The following is a 26,114-nucleotide window of genomic DNA, read 5'->3' as shown; positions in this document are numbered from 1 at the left end:
AAACCATACACTAAAATTCAAACATCATATTCTCAGAAGTATGACCGTACATTATAAATGTTTTCTTACTTAAAAAGAGTTATTACCTTGATTTTCAAATCTAACTCTCTCTGGGTCAATGGGATCTTCTTTTGGCTACTGCATAAAACATGTTGGTGCAGAGTGACTCCAAAAGAGTTTTCACATTGATGAAAATGTAAATTCTTTCTGAACTCAGTAAAACTCAGTTTTAAACCTTCGCTAATATTTCAAATTAACTGAGGTCCAATTCTCAGCACATAAAGTTTTAAAGTAAATCAAAAGTGGAGGGCTTTATAGCGGTACAGCTTAAAACAAAGGTTATGAATAAAAAAAAACAAAACACATTTATAGTTACATATTGTGTTTTTTAATGAAGGGGATAGATAAATTTTACTTCGTGATTTAGAGGATTTCTAATAATATGGCCAAAAATAATGATGTTTGCATCTAATCTAACAAAACCATTATGGTGTCATATTATGCAACAATTTTGTAGGCCTCTGTTTTAAATTTCATCTGATTTGACTTGGATCATGCAACCAAATTGGTGGAAGCTCAGCGAATGGAAGATCTCAGATCTGACTTGTTGTAGTTCGCAATACTTTGGAAAAAAAGAGGCTTCCCTCAATAGCCCACATAGTGAATGTACAGTTAAAAATAAAATGTCATTTGAAATAATTGATATTAACAGGTAGTCATGATCAATGGAACAAAAGGGTGCAGGAAAGGACACGTACATACCAAGACAAACATAAGACTTGTCGACAAATGTGTGGAAAAAGATGTGTTTTCGGATATTTTTGGGATAAAAGAAGAGGATCTCTCTGGAATTTCAAAGTGGAAAATTGGAAAGAAAATTGGAAATGGGTTGGAATTGACATCCAACCCATTATTCTACGATCATTATTCATCTAAAACTGAGGAACATGGCAGCAATGAATATGCAGCCACTAATCTAAAAAATATATATGACCCGCAATATCATACAGTAACATTTAAATGTAATAAATCTTGTATTAATTGTATTCGGATTGTTTGGTAAAAGTAAGGTAGAATTAATGATAATATACATATATCTCAAGTTGCAAACTTTTTAAATAGGAATATTATTACATTTATTAGCGCTACGATTTCAGGATTAGTCGCACAAAGGGAGCGCATTAAGATTCTCTCCCAGCTTTTGATATTCATCACAAGAATGGAGGTTCTATTACATGATACAATATTTCAGATACTTGGAAGGGTCAGTGGATTTTATGGTCCTTGTAGTGTCCAATATCCCTCAACAAACTGTTCCAGACAAAACAGTGACAGCTGGGTGACAAGAAAATCAAAACAGCTTCTCTGCCTCCACTGTATCATTCAGACAACAATCCAGGAGCCTCTGTGCGTGTGTGTTTGTGGACACACTCGTAAGCAGGGCATGAACAAACACTCACACATTCACTGCTTAACACTTACTGTATCACCTGCTACAGGGCCAACAGAAGAAAAAAAACAAAAGGTGTGAAAAGGGGAAAGTGCTACAGAATATATTAAAAGCAGTTGGACTTGGCCCGTTAGCAACCGCCATTCCTTTGACAGGTGTAACATGTTTACCAAACAAACAAGCAGCAGAGGTGTTGAAGGAATGAAAACTTTAGCCTGCATGACCTGCAAAAAGAGGCCTGCTGGCATCTAAGTGAGGGCTTTGGCGGTATTTCTGAGAGATGGGCGGACTGCGTGCCACACCAGGGTTGCAAGAGTGTCTTGCAGAATTTGTCTAATGTTGCTTGCTGTGGGCAACACAGGCAGCTCTGGTTGTCAAGTTGGGGCTATTTAAGGCCAGAGGCTTCGATAGAAAGTTTTTAAGCCTGTCACTTTCCTAATCACTTTCTGCTTCGGGCCTCATGGAAATCATCTCCCATTAAACTAAGCAGAACAACTTCTTGGACCTGTCAATCAAGACATGGGGACTTCCACTGTTGCCTTGACCTCTAAGAGAATAATTCCTTTCAGGAGGGCTCATATTACAACAAGCAGCTCATTTTTTGGTAAATTGCCCATTCAATTCTGCTTTTCAGTAGTGAATGGGCAGTAAGAGTTCATTGTGGATAGATTAGAGGAATAAAAATCTACAATACATGAAACTAAATTGTTATGTCATACCTAAATAAGGGGAGGCAAAAAACCTGGTGCTTGAGGCTGTAACACTAAATCAATATAATATATACAGGTCTTTTATTGCTTCTGTTTTGTTTTTGTTTTTTTTGGGGGGGAGGGGGTTATAAGGGAAATCCTATGATTATTTTACATGTTCTACAGCCTAACTTTTTGCAAACATTTGTTTGTTTTGTTCTGGATTTGTCTTCATGTTCTTTTTTTTTTTCCACTTTTGCTGTTGAAATATAGTAAAAGAACGACAGGAAAAGGAAAACACAAATTACTAAGATGAATAATAACTTTCAAGCACAAAGAGAATACTTTAACCAGACAACAAGAAAACAAATGCATCCCATTCATGTTTTACCAAAGTTTTTTAAAAATAATTTTCTGTCTCTCTTTTAATCATTCCCAGTATTCTAATAATTCAATATGAGCTGGAAATTTGAATTAATTTTTGCACAAAATGGCTAATTGTTTGCAAACTGGCATGTTTATTCTGTAGGGCACAAACTTCCCTTTACAAACAAGAGAGGGGGGATAAGCCTATTTATGAACTTTGGATCCTTTGACAAACATGCTGTTTGTGTTTTGAATAAAGTGAAATTTTTTTGCTGTTGATTGTTTTGCATGGAGCAGTTCTTTTTGGTTGGCCAAATCTCAGCAAGATCCCTTTGGCTAGAATTCCCAAGAAAGAAATTAACTTCAGCCAGATCACAGATCCTAAGTGCAATTTATCAGTGTGATGTTTGAATAATTGGATTGATGTGAAAGTCATATAAGTTTACCTCAGGGCGATAAATTACCTTTCCACAGAGGAATGCAATTATTAGCAGTGAATGTCTTAGTTCTGAGAGCCTGTGTACTTTTCCTTGACAAAGCAACAGGCTCTGACTGTTTAAAAGGAAATGCAAAATGTCGTTGACAGCTAAACCAGATTATTCAGTTAAATGAAAAATACACCACAGTAAGACAGTAGAGCAATTTCTAAAAATTCAAATTTTTCCATAATTTCCAATTTTCAACTGTACCACTGCCAGGTAGATAGTTTGTCCATCTCCTAACTAGAAGTCACAGAGACTATTTTTTCAAACAAAAATGAACATATAATATACTTAGGTTTGCAAGTATACGCTTTGACCTACATAGATGTATTTTAAAGTGTTATGAGATGATTTGTAAAGCATGGAAGAAACTACCATTTCCACAAAATGTTGGTTTAAAGCAATTTTCTTGGTTCCTGATTTAAGTCATCAAAATAAATTATGTGAAAGCATTGTTTAGAATGATTAAAACTAGTACTGAAAATCAGAGATATCAAAAATCAAAACCGTCACTTGAAATTTCACACTCAAACCCTGTAGGGGGCAGCATATTGATATATACTGGATAGTTTCCATTGCAAGGAATAAAATCTCTTTTTAGTATAAGTTTGAGATTTTGCTCCAGGTTAGAGTGACAGCCACATGCTTTGTGTGACTGAAAGAATAAGATTGTAGTTACAAGATGATGAAATTAATGTTCATCTCAATTTGCTCCTTTGTCAATTGGTCAATTCTTTCAAAACAAATTCACCAGGGTCACATATGGTTTCATATGGCTCTACTGCTAAATATGTGATGCCAGTGAATTGCATTTCTTTTTCATTAAAGCATCACATTAATTGTTGTAATGTAACCAGAGTTACTAACAAGAAAAATAATCAGCAAACAGAAAATCAACAAAACTACAGCAAAATTCAAGCAATGGTTGGAGTTTCCATGTTGCTGACAGGCACTTTTTCCATTTTGATTTTTAACTGTCACACTACGCCAACATTCTACAAAGAGTCGATGTGGACGACTGGGACTCATCAAATATTGACTAGTAGGGACTTGTCAAATCAGTGATTAAATGACAAAATCAACCACGTTTTCATTCCTTGTTTTAAACCAAGATGTGAAGAAACCACAGATTTATTTAAATTTCTACAATTAATGCCTTCAATGTAAACATGTTGTTGGCAGACACTTCCATGCTTGCACAAGTAGCCTTCATTACCTGTATGAAAGTGTTGTCATCCTTTAAAGCGGTTGATAATGTTCCCGTATTATCTCAGTTAGTTTTAGAAAAAAAAACATCTCATGAGGACAGCTAATTCCTCACATTTAATGCTTTTGTAACAAGTTGGAGCTGTAACTTCTTTGATTCAGGCACTTGAGAACATAGCAAGGTAATATATCACAGGTTTTATCTAGAGCCATGTGGCAACTCTTCAATGCATCATTGATTAGCGTCTGTCTTAAAAGATTGATGGCCTGATGGTAAATTCTTAGACGATGTCAAATGAGTTCATTGATAAATAATGTATCATCAAATTCTGTTTTGGTACAGAATATTGTCAGTCTTCAACATTTTTGGCAAGAAACTCTCATAAACCCATTTTTCACGTGGGTTTACGTCAGTCTTGTCATTTTAGATGTTTCTAACCAAATGCCATTTTTGAAGCACCATCTCAAAAACTATTATAATGTTTGATCAGCTTAAGTGTCAATTGTTAACAGTCAATTTTTGCATAATGGCAGCAAAGGAAGCTCTGTGGAGAAATATGTCAGTAATGAACTTAAAAAAACTCCAAACTTACACCTTTCTTTAGATCAACGCCCAGATTACCTCTGGAACAGCAGACGCCCGCCAGTCAATCCGTTTCCTGAATGTATGCACAGAGCGATGTTGAGTTTTATAGCACATGATACAGCATGAGGGTCAATTTAATGGACCGTGATCTCAAAAAGAGCATCTGAGGACAGTAATGATCATTCACAACACACCTATACTTATTCCACTCTACTGCACACACATCTGCACACTTATTAGCCCTTATTTATCATGTATATATGCAATATCAAATGGCAATAAAACAAAAGTAGTCATTGACGAGGGAAAATGATTGATGAAAGCAAAACATTGAACAACATTTGCTTGTGCCTAATTTCAAAAATATGTAAGGGAATTGCAAAATCATTCATTCAATTCATAGATAAGATCAAGACACTTTTATCAAGATCGGGGGGAGGGGAGTACAGATAAACACTCCTCAGGTGATCGCACTCCTTTGAAGCATCAACTGCCCCGAATGCAAACTGTCTCCAAAAGGACAGAGAGAGCATGCTTAATGAATGCGCATTTATTGGACTTTTAATCCCTTTTTCTGAACTTAAGAGCAGAAATATGGATGAGGTGCCTCGCCCTGGGCCAGAGTTGAGCTTGATCCAGGATTAGAGGCAGGTCCTCATTCTGGGAGGAAACATGTAAACCCGTTCACACCCGAGGGTGGTGATACATGATATTGGAGGTGCTGAACTCTGGCATGCACTTCACCTTGTGTGATAACAGCTGCACAAGACTCACTACTTAACCTTGTTTCCTGATAAGAAAGTGTAAAGAGACACTATTTACTGCTGCTTTAGGGTGTCTGTATTCATTCTGCATTCAACCGCTGCATCTTAAGGGAATCAAATATCTTTGTTGACATTAAATGCCATTTTTTTTGTTTCATGACATTCCGGCCGACATTACAAATATCAATGTCTAAAAAGTAAAACACATCTGTATCGATGACAATCTGCCATCATGCGTGGTTTAAGTTGCTTTTACTAAGGTAGTCACAAATAGTAATAGAATTACCCGGTGTTAAGACGTGCAAATTATCTAACTGATATAATATATATTATTTTGGCATTATATATACATAGAGAATTGTCATATTGCAATCATAAACAAACATCTTTATTGAACATTTACCTTGTTTTTTGGTTGAAAATTGCAGTGATAACGTACAGCAATAAATTGACATCAGATATGATTTAATAAGAGGATAAGGGTCACCATCTTATATAAAAGATGAATTTATAGAGAGTTGCTTTTTTTCTTAAAACATTAAGTGGGATCCACATTAAAACATCTACCGTTTTCTTGCCACCAAACAAGGCGGTGTTGCTTACAAATTAAGAATGAATTTCAAATACTGTATGTGAACTGTATAAATACTCAAAGGATGTTAAAATAAACAGACAATTGTATCCTTGTGCACTCCAGTGAGTCTCAATGGGCCTGCGATTGAGCTTTTTACAGAGACTACGGGGGAGGAAGAAAGAATGAATTACCATACCACTAAGGAGCAAATCCAAAGCTGGCTGAGAGCAGCAGGGGATCCATCACCCAGTTGAGAGCAGTGTTGAAACGTGGAAATCAAGAACTACGTAGATATACAGGGAAAATTTTAACGATCCAGGTTTCAATGTGAAAGAAAAGACACCTCTAACAGAACGATGGTGAGTGAATTTGTCTCAACTGATGTAAACTAATGAACAAGAGCTAAAGGTCAATGTAATCTTTGTAACAAATCTGTTGTGTTAATCGGAAGTTTACAGGCTCAGGTTTCCCCGAGCAACGCAGTAGCCAAGTCTGTTCTGGTTACCCAGGACAGACATGAGGCCCACATAAGCCTCGATCGGGATGCTCTGGTTCAGGACCAGGACACCGTTGGCCTTTCCAGGCACTGGGCTCATGGCGTGGGCTCTCTGTGCTGCATCTTTGAGCCTCTCACAGAAGTTCTCAATCTATGGGCAAAATTAGATAATTTGTATTAGAACACACATCTCTGAATTTCCTGGGCTTTTTGCCTTATAAAAGATGGTATAGAAATGTCAAATTATTGTGCAGCACAAAAGGCAACTCAACAATCAAGATGATGAAGTTAAATGCTGTGATTTTGAGAGATATATCACATATTTATTGGATATGTACAATGTATGTTTTCAAGTCTGCGAGACCTTTGTCACGTTGAATGATTTCTGTGTAACTTTGCCTCCATAATGCTGTTTCCACATTCACAAGTCAAAGTATAAAATCAAATTCTGACCATGGAAAGAGGCTTTATCTAAAATGTGTCGACATCTAGCCAATACAAAAGACCATCTGCAACTCCTTTAATCATCTGTCAGTCTTGCTTTGTCGTGAAATTATTTTTGGATAGAATTCCTCATGCAAATTCAAATCTGTAACAAAACCACAGATGTGTAGGAGTTAGTATAACTGTGATAAGCACAATCAGCGAGGGTTTCAATCTTTCTTTCATTCATTCATTCATTACCTCTACTGCTTATCCCGAAGGAGTTGGGATGCTAGAGCTAATCCCAACAGCAATTGGGTGAAAGGTATGTACACCCTCGACTGGTGACAATTTCAGGACTTCATATAGGAGACAGTTCACTTTGCTTTCTCATTCACATCTATAGTGTTCCTTAGCTTTTTTTGCACCCAAGACTGGTTTCATGTGAGACAATATTTAAGGGTGTGATACACACTGACTTATATTATCAACAGTAGACGATTGATGAAACTACTTTTTTTTTTCCATTTTTTATAGAATGCACTACACTAAATTAGATTCAGGAATATCCCATTTCCATCATCTAACACATTTTAACAATTGTTAATTTACAGTGACTAGCTGTTAAATCTCAACTGGAGGAGCTTCCCCTCTTAAGTTCATTAAGGAAAGACAAGATCCTTTGGAATTCATTTTGTAATTGGGAAATGGATATATCACAAACCTTTTTGTGCACTGACTTACATTGCAGAGGCCGGAGAGGGCATTGCTCATGCTTCTCACTGGGTGGGAGGTGAAGGTGATGAAAGGGAGTTCGGTAGTGAAGGGGTTCCACCTGGAGACAAATGACGGCTCTCTCATCCGGTCCCAAAAGAGCCGCAGACCTTCTCCTTCCCTCCTAAAAAGATCAGTTCACAGAAAACAAATTACATCTTTCCTGGTGACGCCGGCATTTGACAGAACGATGTTGACTCATGTGAGAATAATGTCAAATAAAATGGAGGTAAGAAGTTTTTATGGCAGTCAACTATAATTATTATTATTTATGATTCCAGTATCACAAAGAAGTTAGTCGTTACTTTCGGTTGAACAGGAGTGCTGTGAAACAATTGTGAGGACTATTGTCTGGACACTGGCCTTCAGCAAAAACATTACCAAAAAGCATCAGTATTTTTAAATACTTGAACTTAGAGAAAATATTAAATTCTATTACTATTTGAGTGTACACATTTCAAAGAATCATCGAGATTTTTGTCAAAGCCAAAATACAGATTTCCTATAGCTTTATTTTTACTGATACAAATGACTTTTCAGTATTCAAAAAATATACTTTTAATGCGTCTTTTAATATCCATTTAGCCTACCAACAAAAAAAAAAAAAAAAAAGAACCATATTTAGTTTTCTTTAAGAAATGTTTCGTGCTTATAAATAAGCATCATGAAATCATGACTGTGAGTGGTGGTTGATTTCCCCACGACAGCGAATACTGAATACATCTAAGCTTCGTCTTAAACAAACTTTCATCACCTTCCTCCGTTGCAAGCATAATTATGGCCTTTTCTTTGTCAAGTTTTTCCCCGCAGGCCATCACGCTCCTCAACATATCCTCGTAATCCCCTACCTCCCACCATTCCCATAGACACTTGCCCTTTTACACTGTGTATATATCTAACTTAAATTGTATATATCCCCTAACCCCAAACTGTTTTTTGTTGCTTGGTTAATGTTTCTTTTATTATAACTTAAAATTCTTATCTTACATTTTCTGCTATAAGGCATAGTCATACCATGTCAAATTCCTGTGTACGTTGTACATTTAGCAATTAAAGAGTCTGATTCTGAGCTTGACCAACCTACATTTATATTTTTGATGACCCATGAAGACTTTTTTGAATTATGACAGTAAACTATGGTCAGCCAGGAATTTTAATTCATGATAACTCTGAATTAAAAATGAGAAAACCATCTATTGCAGTGGCTAGTGAATAAAAAATTGTGAATTTTGAGCAAAAATTATTTCCATTTAGAGATGTGCTTCCGCTACCCTTGTGATGATCATATGCAAGATCATTATTATAAAGAGCATTAGGACTACTAAGCTACTGAGCCAAAACCTAGGAATAAAGGATAACTGATTAAAAAAAACACACAATGAAAAACTTTTAAACAGTTGTAGTTGGGATTTTATATACAAGTGTATGTTCTATATTGATGTGTTCTGAAACTATTAAATACTATGTTAATAGTAAAAGCAGACTTCTTCTTTTTCAGCAGAAAATGTGTCTTGTTTTTCTTAATCTTGCTTTCATGTTCTTTTTTTGTTTCTTCTGTGTGAAACAAGGACTAGCAATCTTCCCGATCTTGAACTACATCAGAGTGGTTGGGTTGCATGATAATTAAACTAGTTCACGTTTCTCCCTTTGCTAGACATGTGGATTCAGTGGTAACAGTGTCAGAACAATGGCTGTCTTGAGGGCGAATTCTTAATGTAAGGGTGATCTCATGTGTAGACATAGAGGTTATCTACAGTGTGTTCATCATATTTTCTTCTGTTTTTCTGTCTGTCTCATTTTGTGAAGTGACTATCTTGGGATTTAATGAAAGTACCCTTTGGTCATAATCTTGATTTTAATGAAATGTCAGAAGACTTACAATAAATAGGCCTGAGAACATTCCCAGATTCCATCATTGTGGTGCTGCTAGTGTTGAACTACAGTACATGAAGAAAAAAGATGTCAGTAATTCTCTGCTTTCTGTCTATTGAATGTGATTCAATTTCTTATAGGGTATTTTCCAATCTTGAAGGAATACAGTATCAAAGCATGCCTGGACACAGCACATTTTTACTTAAACCTGAATGCATTTGCATAGTGAAACGAATTGGCATTCCAAAAGCTTGGACAAAAATCAAGGGTGTGTTTTGGTATCAATTTTGTTCACTTGCCTCACGTTTATTACAAAAATAGGATCAGAGCAGAGAGCCAAAAATGTCCTTAAATCATAGCTGCTTCATCGCAAAACAATAACTGACACACACCATGCACAACACTAATTACATGAGATTTGTCTTGTTGCTGCTACTAGGCTACAGGTTGTGCATTTGCTGTGTCCTTATATACCGAACTGGTGGATAACAGCATAAATAAGGGAGTTTGGAATTGTTGGAATGTGTGTTTGATGTTGTTTATTGAAAGGTGGGTACCAGTTCGATCAGCTACTTTCCATTTGCAAAAAGTTAACTGGTGGGCTCTTAACTCCTTATAGCAGCCAGCAAAGAGTTATCCTCCTGCCAGTATATCATAACAACTAGGCAAAGTGTGTTCCTTGCAAGTATTACATTGCATATAAATGCATTCAGCTAAATTCAGATAAATAAAAAGAGCATTTGACCAAATGTTTTTTCTATTCAAAAGAGCATTTGACCAAATGTTTTTTCTATTCAATTCTTATCAACATAGCCAATATTTCATGGGAATGGTCTGTCTTTAAATATATAAAGTCTGTCTGCACTGTCATTTAAAATAAACTTTATTCTAGAAAACTATGGGTAATTTTTAAAAGTTATTTTCTGACTTAAATCAGTATATAACTGGCCAATCAAGATATTCTGTGGCTTTATAGATTGACTGATTTTAAAAATGTTATGATCAGTATGTGTTGTAAATGCCGGTTACAAGATGTATTCCAAAAAAAATGCAAAATAGTCAGTCAATCGACCTTTCTCAACAATTCAGAAGAAGCTGCCTCCAACGATTCAAAATGACGACATTGCACAGGATCTTTAAATGAACAGGAAAAAAAGACTGAAGAACAATGTCTTTTTAACAACACAAACCATAAAACACTGCATGAACAAGTTTGACCAATTGCTTTGACACACAAAATGACACCCCGCACTCATTTGTTTAATACCATTAAAACATCATTAGAATAAGTGTGATGGTAGCACAGCAGGGAATTCAGGCTTCCACTTTTCCTTCACTTGTAATTAGCTAATATATAAAATGTTCTCAAGGCTATTGAAATATCAAATGTGAAATATCTAATTAGGCCTGGAGTGCTGTGCAATCCTGAAACCTTTATATTATTTTAGTCATTTAGTTTCTGAATAATATCAAATGGCGCTTCATGGCAGAGTTAGCGAAGTATTGTTCGATATCACATACCAAGCCCACAAATCCATCTATACTTGGAGACAAGTGAACACTTAAGTCTTTTTTTGTGTTCTAAGCACTACCATGACAACATACAAAACAATTCAACATTTGGAAAGTGTTCTTGTTAATTTTATATGCTCTTTTTTTAGTTATGAAACTAAACCCATTCATCATTTTTCTGTCAACAACTGCTAATACTGAAAGGGCATTTGCATTTTGTATTTTTTGTATTTTGTATTTTTTTTTTCAATAAAGACTGCCACTGTGCAATGACTTAACTAGAATGTAACTATAGAGTCCCATAAAAGAAACAAAAAGTATGCTGAAATTGACCAGGATGCGACTGATTGCTCAATAGTGTCCGGATTTCTTTTATGATAGGTCATGCTAATGTGCTCATTTAACCACATACCTTGCACAAGAGAATCTCTTATGCCGAATTAAACACCTGAGGCTAAACAACCGTGGCTGAGCTCTTCATGTGTCACAGTTCCAGGGAGGGGCTGCATCATAATGCAATCATCCCTGTTTGCGCAACTGCTTTCAAAATGACAATGCTGCTTCTGAACATTCTGTGCTGTGTCTGCTGCAGAAGAAGTGTGCAAGGAGAAAAGCGGAAGGAAAAAAAGGTGGTACAAAAGCAAGCCCAGGCAAAAAGACTGATTATATTTCAGCAAAAGTGAGTGAGGATGGTGGGTTACGTTTGTACACATTGCCCTTTGTAAGCTCACTGAGCTATTGCCCTGGAATAAACAGGGATATAAAAAGCTTTGGTAAATTCCAAAGGTAAGCTATCACTGGGAAAGAGACCAGCCCAAACAAGCAGTGCAGGGCTGCGCCTTTCAGCCAGAGGCCTTAGAAGTCTTCACTGTGTTTATGTGGCCAAGCTGGGGTTTGGACTGTCACTGTGTCTGGGTTCAACATGCTAACATAAAAACTGAAACACTGAAATATGCGATTTTGTGTAATTTGTACATAATCATGATAATGTCAACAGAATAAAAAACAAAACAAAACAAAAAAAAAACACTTGCATGCACCTTCAGGAGGAACGTATGGAACCCCACCCTTCCCTTTCCCGGCCCTCCACTTAATCAACAATGTGTATATAACCTACACACGCATGCGTTCTGAGCTTTAACTAAGTGACAAAGTGACAAAATTAAGACAAATAAGTCAACACACAAGATAAATCACCCCAAGTGGACAAACAAATCTGGTCTGATTGCTCAATACAGCCTGTAGGTTTATGAACCAGTTGCATCCATGTATATATGATCCATATACTCCACAGTTGCACTTTACATGTGAATGGACTGAAGAGAAGTTGTGATGATGGGAAGCGTGCGGTATTTTGACTAGAAAAACAAAAGGCACGGCAAAGCTTACCTGTCCAATGGAATGTTCCTTGTGTAATTCCACATGCAGGGGTGGAGCTAATCATACAACAAGTGAAGCCTAAAACTTGCAGCTAGGTGAAATGGCAGGATGTAAAAAGCTGTGATACCATAGCCTTAGGCAGTTGGCAGCATTTCATTTTGAAAATACAGTGTCCACAGGCCAATAGCTGTTTCCAATGTGTACGGCTTTGGTTTTAGTATGCCAGAACATTACCTTTTTAGTAGTGTTTACAAATTTAAGCTGCAGACCCTCGGAAAAGATTTTGACCAATGTTAGCTTTTTATAAACCCTTGTGAAGACTCAATCTGGACAATGTTATTGCACATGCTCTCTGTTCTCACATGTTTGTAGCAGTTTTAATTAGAAGATTGTTCTTTTACTCTACATTTATAAGGTGTGTTTGTGACACACAAAACAACATGAAAAGGCTCTGTGCTTTTTAAATGCTCTGTATGTGTGAACATGTGGCAGTATTGACAATAAAGTTGACTTGACTCATCACTTCCTCATGAGGGAGATAAAGCAACTTAGACAGTCACAAAGCTGGTTAACTTGCACTCAATTTTCTCCACTAATTTATATTCCGTCACTTATTCACATGAATATCTGAAAGAATTGAGTGAACTCTGAAATTGTTACCTTATGAAGAAAAACTCTAAACAAAACAAACTGATAATTAACAAAAGACAGAAGAAATATCTAGTGAAAGAATCTGAGAAAAGATCTTAGGCAATACCTTTCTTGTTGTCCCATTAATTAATAACATTATTTTTCATGTTTAATGCACAATTTAAAAATCTAAACTAAATTTCAGACATTAAAGTTGAATACAATTTTTGTAATTTATGTTGCAAATTGATATTATCACATGGTTTTCCACACCCTACATATGATGCAGAACAAATACTGTTCAGTAATTTGCATTTTACAAATCGTGTAGTCCATGCTGCTGTGTTTTGACAGGCCTTCGCTGTGGGGGATGGGGACACGAGGCGCTGACTCTTCAGATGCACACTATACAAAAAACAGATACATCTTTTACTGTGCTTCATAGATTTTAACCCTGTCTTTTTTCTCCCTTGTATCCTGTGTTTCGCTTTCAGCCACGCAAGTTTGACAAACCTAACTGGATGTGGTTCTTTATTTTGCTACAAGTTTTCACTGTTGTCAAATACCTGTATTACTTTTGCTTACTTTCTATCAAAACAGCATAGTGACTGACAAAGTCTTAGATGTTATATATTTTCATGGGGTTAATGTCTATCTCTTTTTTTTAAATTACCAGTTTTATTTCTTAGCAATCAGAAACCACTAAAAGATTTCAAATGCTATACATTTTTGTAGTAATGTAAGTAAAATATCAAGACAAATTCCTAATGGAAAATGGTGAAGTGGAAAGATGCACAGGTGAGTTTTGACGGTTTCTCACCTGTTTTTACAATACTGTGGATAAACAAATGTACATGATATGGTAATTGCTTGTGTCATATCTCTTGTATAAATGTAGAACGTGTTGCATAAAAGACCATTGGTTAAGATGTACAGTTATTTATAGATGTACAGTAATTTACACTGATGTACAGTTCACTTACAGATTAGTTTTAGCGTTTACTTCACTTTTATTTTACCTTATCATCATTTTTATTATATATATTTAAAGATGGTAGATCTGTTCTAGGATGCTATGCTACCCCATGTACCCTCCACTTGCCCCTTGGGGACAAATAAGTTTCTCTGATTCTGATTTAGATTCTGCAAGCCTTTGTCCCTTGGGGCTGTTTATAGTTTAGTGAGAAGATAATCTGATGGAGTATCAAGTGTGTGTTAGGCTTCTGAGACTTTAAGTAGCTCAAGTACTGACTGCCACCTACTGTTAAAACAAGTCAGCTGCTCAATTTTGTGCACATATGGCACATTTTGTGCACAAACGGCTATTGAGGGAAACGGCTTTAAGGAAAGTGCAACTCAAATGGCCTTTTGTGATGTTTACATTAAAAGATCTCCATTAACCTATCAAATTATGTATGTGTATAAATCCACCTCTCGCTCTACACACACAAGTAAATACACAAATATACCTTTCAAAAGTTTCAGAAGTATATCTAGCAGAACTTATTTAAACCGGCACACCAAACTCTTTCAGACAGGCTCGAAAGAAAAAAGATGATGTACTGTATGATGTGTTTGATAATTAGCTTGTCTAGACAGGGAGAAGGCACTTTAATTCCACACTGATACAAAGTAAGCCTGGCTTTTTTTGTTCATATCTTGAGACATGAGAAAACAAAACCATTGTGAAAAGAACGACAACAAACCAAAGGCAAAAAAACAAGCAAACACAAACACAAATCCTCTCTTTGCACTTTCTATTGGTATTGTTAAGGTCACACAAGAAAGAAACGACACAGAAAGAAGAAGCCTTGAGGGAGTTTTTTGGGAATCTGTCTTGGAACAACAGTATCACAAATTCATGGAGGTTTTTCGGTGAGTTCATTATACACTGGGCATGATAAATTAAATCATGCTAAAAATTAAAGAAAATGTGTTAAACCATAGGAATGAAGAATTATCTCTCATCGGCAAAAAATATTATGTATTAAACAGCGCAGTTACGTTAAATATCTTACTGCAGCAATGAGTCACATCGATGGTTGCTGATCATAATCAACAATTACATCAATGACACAGGGATGTTTCATTTCTTGCACCTGTCCTGTGAACAAGGCTGCACACTGACATCAAGTGGTCAGATGATAACTTTCATCAAACCACTTTATTTCACTTGTGATTCCATGCTCATGAAATGAAAAAGCACTGCCAACTGTTTTGTATGATGGTGAGTTAAATGAGAATCTTAAATACAGCATTATAAAAGGCAAAGAAGGGAAATAAGGATTTTAATACATCTAACATCGATTTAATAATACATTTTACAAGACAAAAGTCCAATATCAAATTAATGTTAATACGATCGTGCCAGCAGGACATGTAAATGCATTCACTCAGCTGTTTGTCAAGCAAGATTTAGCTCTAAATTGCCTAAGCGAAAGAGCGAAATGCATTAGATATGTTCCCAACATAACGTATGGAGAACTGCATTTCTTAATAACCATATCAGTAGGTTTGCACAGATTTGTTTATTTGGTAACATTCACCTTAGATTTTTGCTTCTTAGGTGAACAGCAAGCTCTATGCAGATTATCAGTTTGAAACTGTTGATCACAGTTATAGCTGACATATGTATATGGTGCTGCATTTGCTAAAGAAGTTAAAATACAGTTCATTTAATTTACTGTGTTTTTTTTGTTTTGCACACTCCTTACATGAAGATTTAATTATTTGTGGAAGTTTGGTGGATGCTGGATATTATGCCTGGTGCTTTAGCATACATCAGGATGAAGTGGACACATTATTATATCAAGCCCTTGTCAAGAGTTTCATTTTGCAAAATAAGCATATGCAATATTTGTCTTTGCATTTGGCGAGTGGCTATAAATGATCTGCTCTGTGAAAATTAAAAGGAGTTCTTTTGAATTTCCAATTAAGCAAAGTAGCGCCACACTGCTGGGACTCTGTTTGGCATTCCTCATGAAATCAAAAACATCATGGTAGATACTTCTTGCCATCACTAGCAAGCAAAGAAAGAATGACCTAAACGAGAAAAGAAGACACTTCCGGAGGGAGAAACAGAGAGGAAGACAGGGAGAGAGAGAAGGAGAGAAGATAGAAAAGAAAAAAAATGTTTGAGTCTTCCTTACTTGAAACTGTCTCTCTATTGTCCCATGTGTCTCTCACATCCGTATTATGTATAATTTAATGTAATGCGCAGAGATAAAGCCTCAAATAAAGGCTGCACTCTCTAAGCTCTTCACATCACATTAAATTTTATTCATCAAATTAGTTTTAGTTGGTTTTGTATCCCTTGAGCCATTTTTAAAAGGTTTAGATGAAAGGACTACATTAATTTTACCACTAATCAGCATAGTGACAGCTCCAAGTGACAGCTATGTGCTCCCTACTCACCCAAAAACCTCTCCACACTCTGTCTGATTCAGCCCTGTCTACCCTTTGCTGATCCTCCACCAAACAGCCTCATGCTATCACTTAAAAAACACGAAGTACATTTTTACAGCATCTGCATCATTAAATTTGGTGCATGTGAAGGTGTCATGTCATTTAGCATTTTTTGTTAAGGAACAATATGGGCAAGAAATCTTTTTTTTTTTTTTTTTTTTTTTTTGTGATATAAAGCAAAATGCAAAGCAGATTATTAAGGTAACTTTTTTTTTAAATACATTTTAAACCCCACAAAGAAAGGTTTTGAAGTGGGTTTACTGAAAAATACCAAGTTACCAAAGAGACAATTTCAACAAGAAATTATCTTGAACTGTCTTAAATTTAATTTGTTAAATTCAGTTATACATACAACTCAACATCAGCAAAATGCGTGCATTGAACTGATTCAGATGAACCCTGAGCAGTGGGCAGCCACTAAGCAGTACCCAGAGTTCAATGTCATAATTAGGAGCATTTAGACAAACTAGGAGGAATTAGGAATTAGGGATTAAACCAGAATCTTTCAGGTCCAAGATGACCACCCTTGCCATCCGAGTCACATTGGCTTGGCTGGTTGCCGAGTTGGCTTTTATAACCAGAGGTCAGAGGTGATGAAATGTCTCCAGATAACAAGTAGAAATGTATAACTTACTGAAGCAGGGAATGCTTTGGGAAGGCAAAACTGCCTTTTGTGATGCGATCTATGATGTTGAGTGGGATCTTCTGGATGCGCTCACAGATCAGCAGAACAAAGTCATACTTGAAGACCAAGAGGAAGTTTTCTGTGATGGCAATGAGACGCTCCTTTTCATTGTTCCAGTGATCCACCCTGAAGCAAACAGATGTGAAAGACATAATTTCTTTTAACATTTTTTTTCATAGCTGCCCTTTATCTTTTCACTATATTCTTTGCTAATATTAATTGATATATTATCTTGTTAAAATTCCTCAGGACTTAACTATGTATGCTAATTTAAACAAAAATGTATCAGAAAGTGAAAGTAAAGGATGAAATCCTTTGAAGGAATATCTCACCTCAAATCTAAATGGTCATTATCTACTCTGCCCCATTGTTCAGAAAGACTGTCTAAAGTTTCTTTATTTCAGAAAACTCTGTCGGTGCAAAAATGAATTATTGCTGCTCATTAAAATCATTAATGTACAAAAGCATCCATTCATTTCCTCTGTTAATTGCTATGCAAGGCTGGTCGCTGGCACTTGATGGTAAAATACTGTTGGACAACTGGGTTTAATTTTCCACATTGTGATCTATTGAACGTGAACACAACAGATGTCCCCTGCAATATGATTCAAGGTGAGCTGCTACAGTAAACATTACAACTATGAGCATTGCAATGACGCCAAGTCAAGTGACTGAACTTTTTGTCCAGCCTGTTACCTGTTTTTTGTAGGTGCTATGATTTTGCTGAACACTCCAAAAATGAAATGATAATGAGTAGATTAAGACTTAATTATCATTCTTGAGTGCAGTTCTGTTTTTAGAGGACTCAAGTGTCTCCACAGCTTGCCAGAGGGACCAGACAAAGCCTGGCTCAGAAGACCCTCATGAGGAGTAACACACAATTGGACCAAGTTTTCCCCTGCCCGGACATGGGTCACTGGAGCTTCCCCTGGAGCCAGGCCTGCTCAGCTGGGTACAGCCTGAAGGGACAACATGGGTCTCTCTTCCCCGGGGCTCATCACCCATAGGAATGGCCAAGTGTTTTGGGTGCAGTGAGTTACAGACTCACCTCAATGCACAGAATGGGAACTCGAATTAGGCCTCTTGAGAGAGGCTAGACTCTTTTTTTTACTCTGGATTTGCCCCCAGTGAGAGGCAACGGGCAGGTGTGCGCATATTGATTGCCCTCAGTGCCTGCACGTTGGGGCTCAACCCAGTAGATGAGAGGGTAGCCTCCCTCCGCCTTCAGGTGGGGGGACGGGTTCTAACTGTTGTTTGCAGCTACACACCCAACAGTAGTTCAGTTTACCCACCCTACTTGGGGTCCTGAGAGGGGCTGCTAGGGAGTGATTCTACTGGGGACTTCCTCATTTCTACTGGTCAAGTTCAACGCTCATGTGGGCAACGACACAACTTGGAAGGGTGTGATTGGGAGTAACAGCCCCCCAGATCTGAACCCGAGCATTGTTTTGTTATTGGACTTCTGTGTTCGTTATGGATTGTTCATAACAAACACCATGTTCAGGCATAAAGGTGTCCATATGTGCACATAGCACCAACACACCTTAGGTTGCAGTTCTTTGCTCAACCTTGTGGTTGAGGGGTTGATGAGGGCTGCTCTGGGATTCTCAAGGCACTTGATGTTGTAGGGCTGTCCTGGCTGGCACACCTCTGCGGCATTGCACGGGCGTTGGGGACAGTGCTGCTGGACAGGCAGACCAGGGTGGTGATCCCCCTTTTTAAAAAGGGGGACTGGAGGGTGTGCTCCAACAACAGGGTATCACATTCCTAAGCCTCCCTGCTAAGGTCTGTTCAGCAGTGCTGGAGAGGGTCCACCGGGTCGTTGAACCTTGGACCCATGAGGAGCAGTGTGGTTTTTGTCCTGGTCATGGAACAGTGGACCAGCTATATACCCTCAGCAGGGTCCTTGAAGGGGTATGGGACATTGCCCAACCAGTACACATGTGTTTTGTGGATCTGGAGAAGGCATTCGACCATGTCCCACAGGCAGTCCTGTCGTGGGTGCTCCAAGAATATGGGGTGCTGAACCCCGTTATACGAGCGGTCCCAGTATGACTGACGTCGGAGCTCCACATTGCCAGTTGTAAGTCGTATTAGTTTTCGTTGAGAGTTGGACTCCTCCAGAGGTGCCCTATGTCAACAACTCCGTTCATAACTTTTGTGGACAGAATTGCTTGGCGTAGCCGGGGCGTTGAGGGAATCTGATTTGGTGCCTACAGGATCAAGTCTCTGCTTTTTGCAGATGATGTGGTTCTGTTGGCGCCATCAGTCCATGATCTCAACCTCTCACTGGAGCTGTGAATTTGGACCTCCAAATCCGAGATCATGGTGCTCAACCAGAAACAGGTCAAGGAAGAGGTTCTGTCCCAAGACGAGGAGTTTAAGTATCTTGAGGTCTTGTTCACAAGAGAGGGAATGAAGGAGCAGGAGATCAACAGGCATGAGGGGGCAGAGGCGGGACTAACTGAGAAGCACTCATCGGATCATGACAGTGATACCTCTTTCTTAAACAATATCAATACATAAAGGAGTAATCGTGCTTTGGAATTTAAAGCTGCTTTTGGCCTATGTTCCCACTAAGGCACAGTCTGTGTTGGAAGCTCTCAGTCAACTTACTGTATTATTCTTAAGGAGGTTACTTGAATTTCATTCAAAAATCATGTATCGCAAAGTTGCTTAATTATGTAGTTGTACTATAAAAGCTTCATAATTTCTAAAAATGCCCATGGCAATGATCATAGAGTGTGCAAGCAGCTATTTGCAATTAAAATTTCTGAATTTGCTATAAATGGCAGTATAATAAATAAAGGAACAACAAGCCTACTGTGTCCTTTGTCCCTAAAGACTGTCCACAATGTGTGTCTCCCCAATTGAAATCAGAAAACAAACAACTTTACACACATAGAAATGCACTCTCCTTCAACACAGCATTTACAATTAATTTATGTGGCATGGATTCTCTTGGAGTGGCTCTGTTCCTTACAGCCTGATGAACCAGAGGTATTTGACAGTCTCATGTGAAATGCTCGAGATTGCTGCTGGCAACCATGGGCAAAAAAGACACTTCAATGAACCACCAAACCATCATGGGAAAAGTATGGGGGAAGTGCCATACTGATACTGACATGAGTTAACCTTACAGGGCAAAAGTGCAATAGCCTGCAAGGATGTTATTGAGATCTGGGATCAAACTATGGCTGATTTGACACAGTGCTTGAATGTGAGTGTGACAGGACTCCAAAAGGACAAGCCTCTCCAGTCATGGAAAGGATACTTTGGCCTACAGTAAAACAGACCAAACGCAGTGAGTCTGTGAGACCTAATTATAAATCTTGGGAAGCACACTCACACCTTAAAATGATGCAAATACCTCTTTAGAAAAGCTTGGCTGAAAAACTGTGTACAATGGGAACCAGCTGACCTGGCTCAAAGTCCTTGAAAAGAGAGGCTATTAGATCTGACAATTCTTTCTTGTAATGTCCAATGCTCAAAGGTGTTTTTAACCAGATCATACCGTATCGGTCGAGGCCTGTGTTCACAACGACCGCTATTGATACAGATGACCTACAGCGAACCGTTACTGTAGGTCAAAGAAGGAGAGGACGAAGGTGTGTTCGGAAACAGAGAGAAGAGGAAAGGCAAGAGTCTGGGACTGAGAGTAGGGACTTTGAATATCAGGACTATGACAGGAAAAGGTAGAGAGTTGTTCAACATGATGCAGAGAAGGTAAATGGATGTACCGTGTGTCCAGGAGACCAGGTGGAAAGGTAGTAAAGCTAGGAGCTTCGGAGCAGGCTCTAAGTTGTACTATCATGGTACTGACAAGAAGAGAAATGGAGAAGACGTTATCTTCGAGGAGGAGTTTGTTAGGAGCGTTCTGGAGGTGAAAAGAATGTCAGATAGACTTATGAGTCTTAAACTGGAAATTGAAGGTGTGATGCTCAATGTTGTTAGTGGCTATGTCCCACAGGTGGGATGTGAGTTGGAGGAAAAGGAGAAGTTGTAGAATGAGCTGGATGAAGTGATACAGAATATCCCCAGAGATGAAGAGAGTGGTAATTGGTGCAGACTTAAATGGGCATGTTGGTGCGGGCAATAGAGGGGATGAAAAAGTGATGGGCAGATCTGGTATACAGGATAGGAACGCAGAGGGACAGATGGTGGTAGATTTTGGAAAAAAGGATGGGAATGACTGTAGTAAACCCTTTTTTCCAGAAAAGACAAGAACTTGTAAGAACGGGGGTAGGAGCACGCGGGTTGACAGCATCTTGTACAACATCATTTGGTAACTGTCCTACAGTCACTTTATTTTGCTCAACATTGAAATATGAACAACTGATGAGGCGTTGCATTGGAGGTGCAACACCTCTTGAACTGCCCCTTCAAGATCACTTCTACTCCATTTCTCTTTTTTTCAACACCAAGGTGACTAAAAAGCAGCCCAAAAGCTTCTGGCCTTGCCACCTCTCCAGCTGGATTTCCTGGACACCCAGTATATCCATTTTCTCTCTCTGTATGTCAACCAACTCTTGCCTTTCCTCTGTTCTCTCTGCCTGTGAACGCACCTTACTGTGTTCGACCCACAGTAGCCCAATCGCAACTGGTACCCTGAAGCTAAACAATATGCACCTGTGGCAATTGTTGGTAACCCAAGCCTTGACGGATTCAGTATGAAACTCACAGATTCAAATTCACATCTTAAGTTTCAGTTCAATTTTCACACCAATATTTTCAAAAAACAACCTCACTCAGGAACTCAAACTCCATCCATGAACACATCTCCAACATCAAAATTGTACTGGTTTATTGGGGGACTCTAACACCTAGCCCTAGCAAGCATTCTGTTTTGGAGCATTCTAGAATTGTTTTGAAACCAGTGACTGCTGTGAAAGGGTAGCTGACAACCAGGGAAAGACCAGGTGACAGCCTAAAGAGACAGCTGGCAGGAGGGAACAGACTCCAACGGCTGGGTGTGGCATGGGGTAGCATTCCAGTCAAAGTTCAGCCAAGCATAGTGCCACCAATGGACACAAGCCCAGACCCCATCCAGCCATAGCCAACAGTAAAGGGGAAAACGAAAGGACGAAAGCCTCAAATCCTGCTAGGCCGGTGGTACACCACACAGACTGTGAAAAAGTTGAACAACTCAGGCAAGATACCATCAAGCTAACTGACACCACTGCTTTCCTAGGAAAGCTGAAGTTCTGGTGCTTTCATTTCGGACCGTGGCCCCGCCTCATGCTGAGTCAACCATTAGCAGTTATTGTAATATCAACATCTATGAAACTAATTAAAATACTTAGGTTTGTGAAATAAGAAATGCACTTTACTACAATTTAAAACATTACAAATACTTTTAATGCAAAATAATTGGGTTTTCTGCACTCCAGTCTGAAGCTGCTCTATGTCACAAAACCTTTTTTTGTGGCTGCCTACAGTTCATGAAAGTCATGTATCCCAAAATCTCAGACGAACACTTATGAATGGATGCAAAGCAAAGATATTAACATATTAAATGTTTAAACGTTTTTGCTCAGCTGCCTTAAGTTTTAAATTAATTAGTAAAGGCTCAAAACATACTTGTATATGTCCTTCAATAAATGTATATGAGGATATATTGCTTAAAATACTTACTACAGGGATATCAGTGTTACCTCAAATCATTGTCACATGAAAAAGTTATTTTTTTCAAGAGATTTAACTGTATGGCAACAGTTATATGATCTTTATCGAGAAATGTATTATAAACTCACTCTGCCACTAGCCAAATACCAAGAATGCCACTGTCAGCTTTTTTATCTATGAAAGCTTCAACATCTTTGATGGCCTGGTTCAGTGTGCCGGGCTGAGGAGACAAAAAAAAATAACAACAACACATGCATCATTGTCTAATGATCTCCATTGTCACAGTAGAAACATGAGCATAAAAATGTTTAAGGGTTGATCTTTGAGACAGACAGGCAGGACCGGTATGCCAATGAAATGTCATGTCAGAGCAGCAAACTCAATAGCAACAATCATAACAATGGCTGCGAACGTTCTAGAATGAGTGTGTTTGAAGATATGAAAACAATACAAAATTGACATACCAACATTTTGTTTCTGTATGCAGTACATGTGTTTCTTTTTGTGAAATTGAAACACATAGTATAATTATTTCAAAAAAGGGGGGGTCCTGACAATTGATCTGAGCTACCCGGGAAAAAGAAAAAAAGCTGTTACTACCCACCTATGAAAAAAATACTGCTTGTTTAACATTGTTCGTAATGTTGATAACATTTAGTTAAATGATGCTGTGACAAATGAACTGATCTCAATACTGGCAATTCAAATCTTCTCAAATGAAGGACATTGAGAAGTAATATCTTGTTGCTGGTATAGATGTATATTTCTGATACTAGTAGGGATTATTATTATAAATCATACTTTTTAATGTAATTCAAAGACCAGCAGTATTTGGGTGATTTTAATAAATTCATTTAATAAATAATCACTGATGCCTGCAATACCAACATAATAAATTCAAAACAGATTTTCAACTTTAACAAATATTCCCACCTCTATATAATGATCTCCAGTTTGTTTCAAGCATAGTAGAATGCCACTTCAAATATTACATAATGGGCTACAAAAAGGCTGTAATGTGACACGTATCATTGCACATTTGCCTCACAAAAACATAATTCTAGGATATCTGTCGAGGTTCTCAGTCATCCAGGTCATGCTCAATGACCATGACCAATGACAATTCTGGAGTCTGGTTTTGTGTATAAGTTCTGCATGGGTTCTCTATGTTCCCACTGGTTTCTTCTCATAATCCTAAGACATGCAGTAGGCTAACTTAAGCCTTTAAATTGAGTGTCGGTATCAATAAGTGAATTGTTGTCTATCTGACATTTGATCCAGATTTGATTGGCCCAGGATGATTTTCAACTCTTACCAAATCGCCTATTTAGGCTTTATGTGCCTTGAGAATGAAAGAATAAAATGAAACTGGTATTTTCAAACTGTCACCTATTTTAATTCAAATATACAGGTAAGTTTGAACAGCTCTTTTTTAGTGGCTATATCAAGTAAAAGAATATGTTTTGTTATTACTGTGAGAAATTTGAAGTAATAAGTACTGTTTAAATATATATCTGAAGTCTGAAGTGTCCTAATACAAGTTTTGTAAATACAGCAACACTACTCTGTTGACATGCAAAGCTGGTCCCACAACAATCAATAATAATAATCATGATAATGAAATGTTGTTGTTTTTTAAAAAACAGTAAATTGTTGTCAATAAATGCTCTTATGTAGTGCACATCGTACTTGCAGTGACTTAGGCCTGCTTGTATTGATAGCATGAGAACGTGGCAGGCATGAATTGAAACAGGATGTGACACAATAAAAGTAAAGTAACGACACGGATTCAAATTAATATTTCAATATCTGACCTACTTATACTTTCTGTCATTAATGTAAGCGCACAATTAATGTAGTGTAACGGTACTGTACCCTCAATACGAAGAACTTTGAACGTTTGAACTGGTCTAGTGACGACTCCCCGGATAGAGCTTCGAGCTGGGCCGCCCTCTCCTGTTCGTCGGTTGCAGGCTGAGTGTCCTCGGGGGCGGCTAGATGGGGCTCCAGCCCATCACCTGCCGCCTCGCCCTTATCAGAATCTTCCATCGATCTTCACAAAACCTCCTGAGTCATTAAGAACAGCGATTTGGCTTTTTTTAAAATCAGGAAATGAATGTCTAATGCTACACTACTCGACCAGGGAGAGTTCTAACAGCAACTTCTTTGATCCTCCGCTGTTCAAGAACTTAAAAATCCTTCATAACACTAATAGAAATCTTGGTTTAACAATGTGAGTCAATTATTTTGAGAGTTAAACAAATACGTACTTACAAAATTACGATGCTGTCAAATGCTAACTGAGGGGGTATGAACAGGTCCACGATTTCCTTGTTCTTGTATGTTCTGTATTGTCGTTGTCAAATCACTTCACTCGTTGAACCTGTCTGACTTGATGACCAGTTACACCGTTCAAAAAGTTCCTGTTTTTATTTACAGCTTTTTAATACGGACTCCTAACTTATCACCGCAAATAAAAAAAGATTAAACTTTTATTTTAACACGTCACAGTAACCGAAAAAAATGAAAACTAGACATTGTATGTACGTTATCAAGTGATGAACTTCCAGAAGGTATTCGTATACATTGCACTGATCTCAGAACGGACTCTCTCCTCTGCGCATGCGTATGTGCGTGTTTAGGCAAACTAGGTGGACAGCTAGTCAAATCAAACAAGGGTGTCAGGTGAAACTGTTCGAGACTAGAGTCGATATTTTGTTTTAGAGAAACATTTTTGAAAGGAATTATCAGTAAAATATTTTTGAAAAATACATCCATTTTATGTAATCCAACTGATTATTTTTCCTTGTATTCCTTATGTCTATGTATTGACATTTATTCAGATTTGACGTTCAAGTTATCAGTCAGACACAATTAGTGGTTTGATTTAGGAATGATGACATTGATGGATAAATAGTATTAATTTTATGTATCATCAATATTTTGCACGTTATGTAGTGTGCTGAGGTGGGATTGAGGAAGCTATGACTGAGATAACAGGTTTCACTGATCTTGCCACTTGAGCCAGTATATCATTTTAATGAAAGTATGACAGAATCAGCTTGCATATCAGTCTATACTAGCACATGTGTCAAACTCACAGTCGGCAGGCCAAATGTGGCGCGAAATGTCATT

The 26,114-nt window shown here is 37.8% G+C and overlaps 1 protein-coding gene across 3 annotated transcripts; it reads right to left on the bottom strand.

Moving 5' to 3' along the window:
- Positions 1-5,909: 5,909 nt before the first annotated feature.
- tprg1 (tumor protein p63 regulated 1) lies at positions 5,910-25,573 on the bottom strand. Of its 3 annotated transcripts, none has more exons than XM_086162391.1 (6): positions 25,250-25,573; positions 24,855-25,046; positions 23,108-23,199; positions 17,304-17,480; positions 7,781-7,934; positions 5,910-6,764 (listed from the first exon to the last, which is right to left on the bottom strand). In XM_086162391.1, exons 2-6 carry the CDS (start codon positions 25,026-25,028, stop codon positions 6,570-6,572), a joined length of 792 nt encoding a protein of 263 aa, XP_086018517.1. In that variant the 5' UTR covers positions 25,029-25,046; positions 25,250-25,573; the 3' UTR covers positions 5,910-6,569. The 3 variants fall into 3 exon arrangements, with proteins under 3 accessions (XP_086018517.1, XP_086018515.1, XP_086018516.1); XM_086162389.1 differs by having other exon boundaries at positions 25,254-25,573; XM_086162390.1 differs by lacking the exon at positions 25,250-25,573 and having other exon boundaries at positions 24,855-25,233.
- Positions 25,574-26,114: the final 541 nt, after the last annotated feature.

The sequence above is a fragment of the Fistularia commersonii genome, chromosome 16, assembly GCF_037954325.1.
Source record: "Fistularia commersonii isolate RoL2024-O1a breed Wild chromosome 16, RoL_Fcom_v1.0, whole genome shotgun sequence".
Taxonomy (NCBI): Eukaryota; Metazoa; Chordata; class Actinopteri; order Syngnathiformes; family Fistulariidae; genus Fistularia; species Fistularia commersonii.
Note: the sequence above shows the minus strand (reverse complement) of the source record. Positions and strands in the feature narration are given on the sequence as shown.

Excerpts from the sequence above, each read along its gene's own strand:
- tprg1 (XM_086162391.1), bottom strand. The coding sequence starts at position 25,028 with ATGGAAGATTCTGATAAGGGCGAGGCGGCAGGTGATGGGCTGGAGCCC. Across the intron at positions 23,200-24,854 it reads CAAAGTTCTTCGTATTGAGG|CCCGGCACACTGAACCAGGC; the intron begins GTACAGTACCGT and ends TTGTCTCCTCAG. Across the intron at positions 17,481-23,107 it reads GGTATTTGGCTAGTGGCAGA|GGTGGATCACTGGAACAATG; the intron begins GTGAGTTTATAA and ends TGTTTGCTTCAG.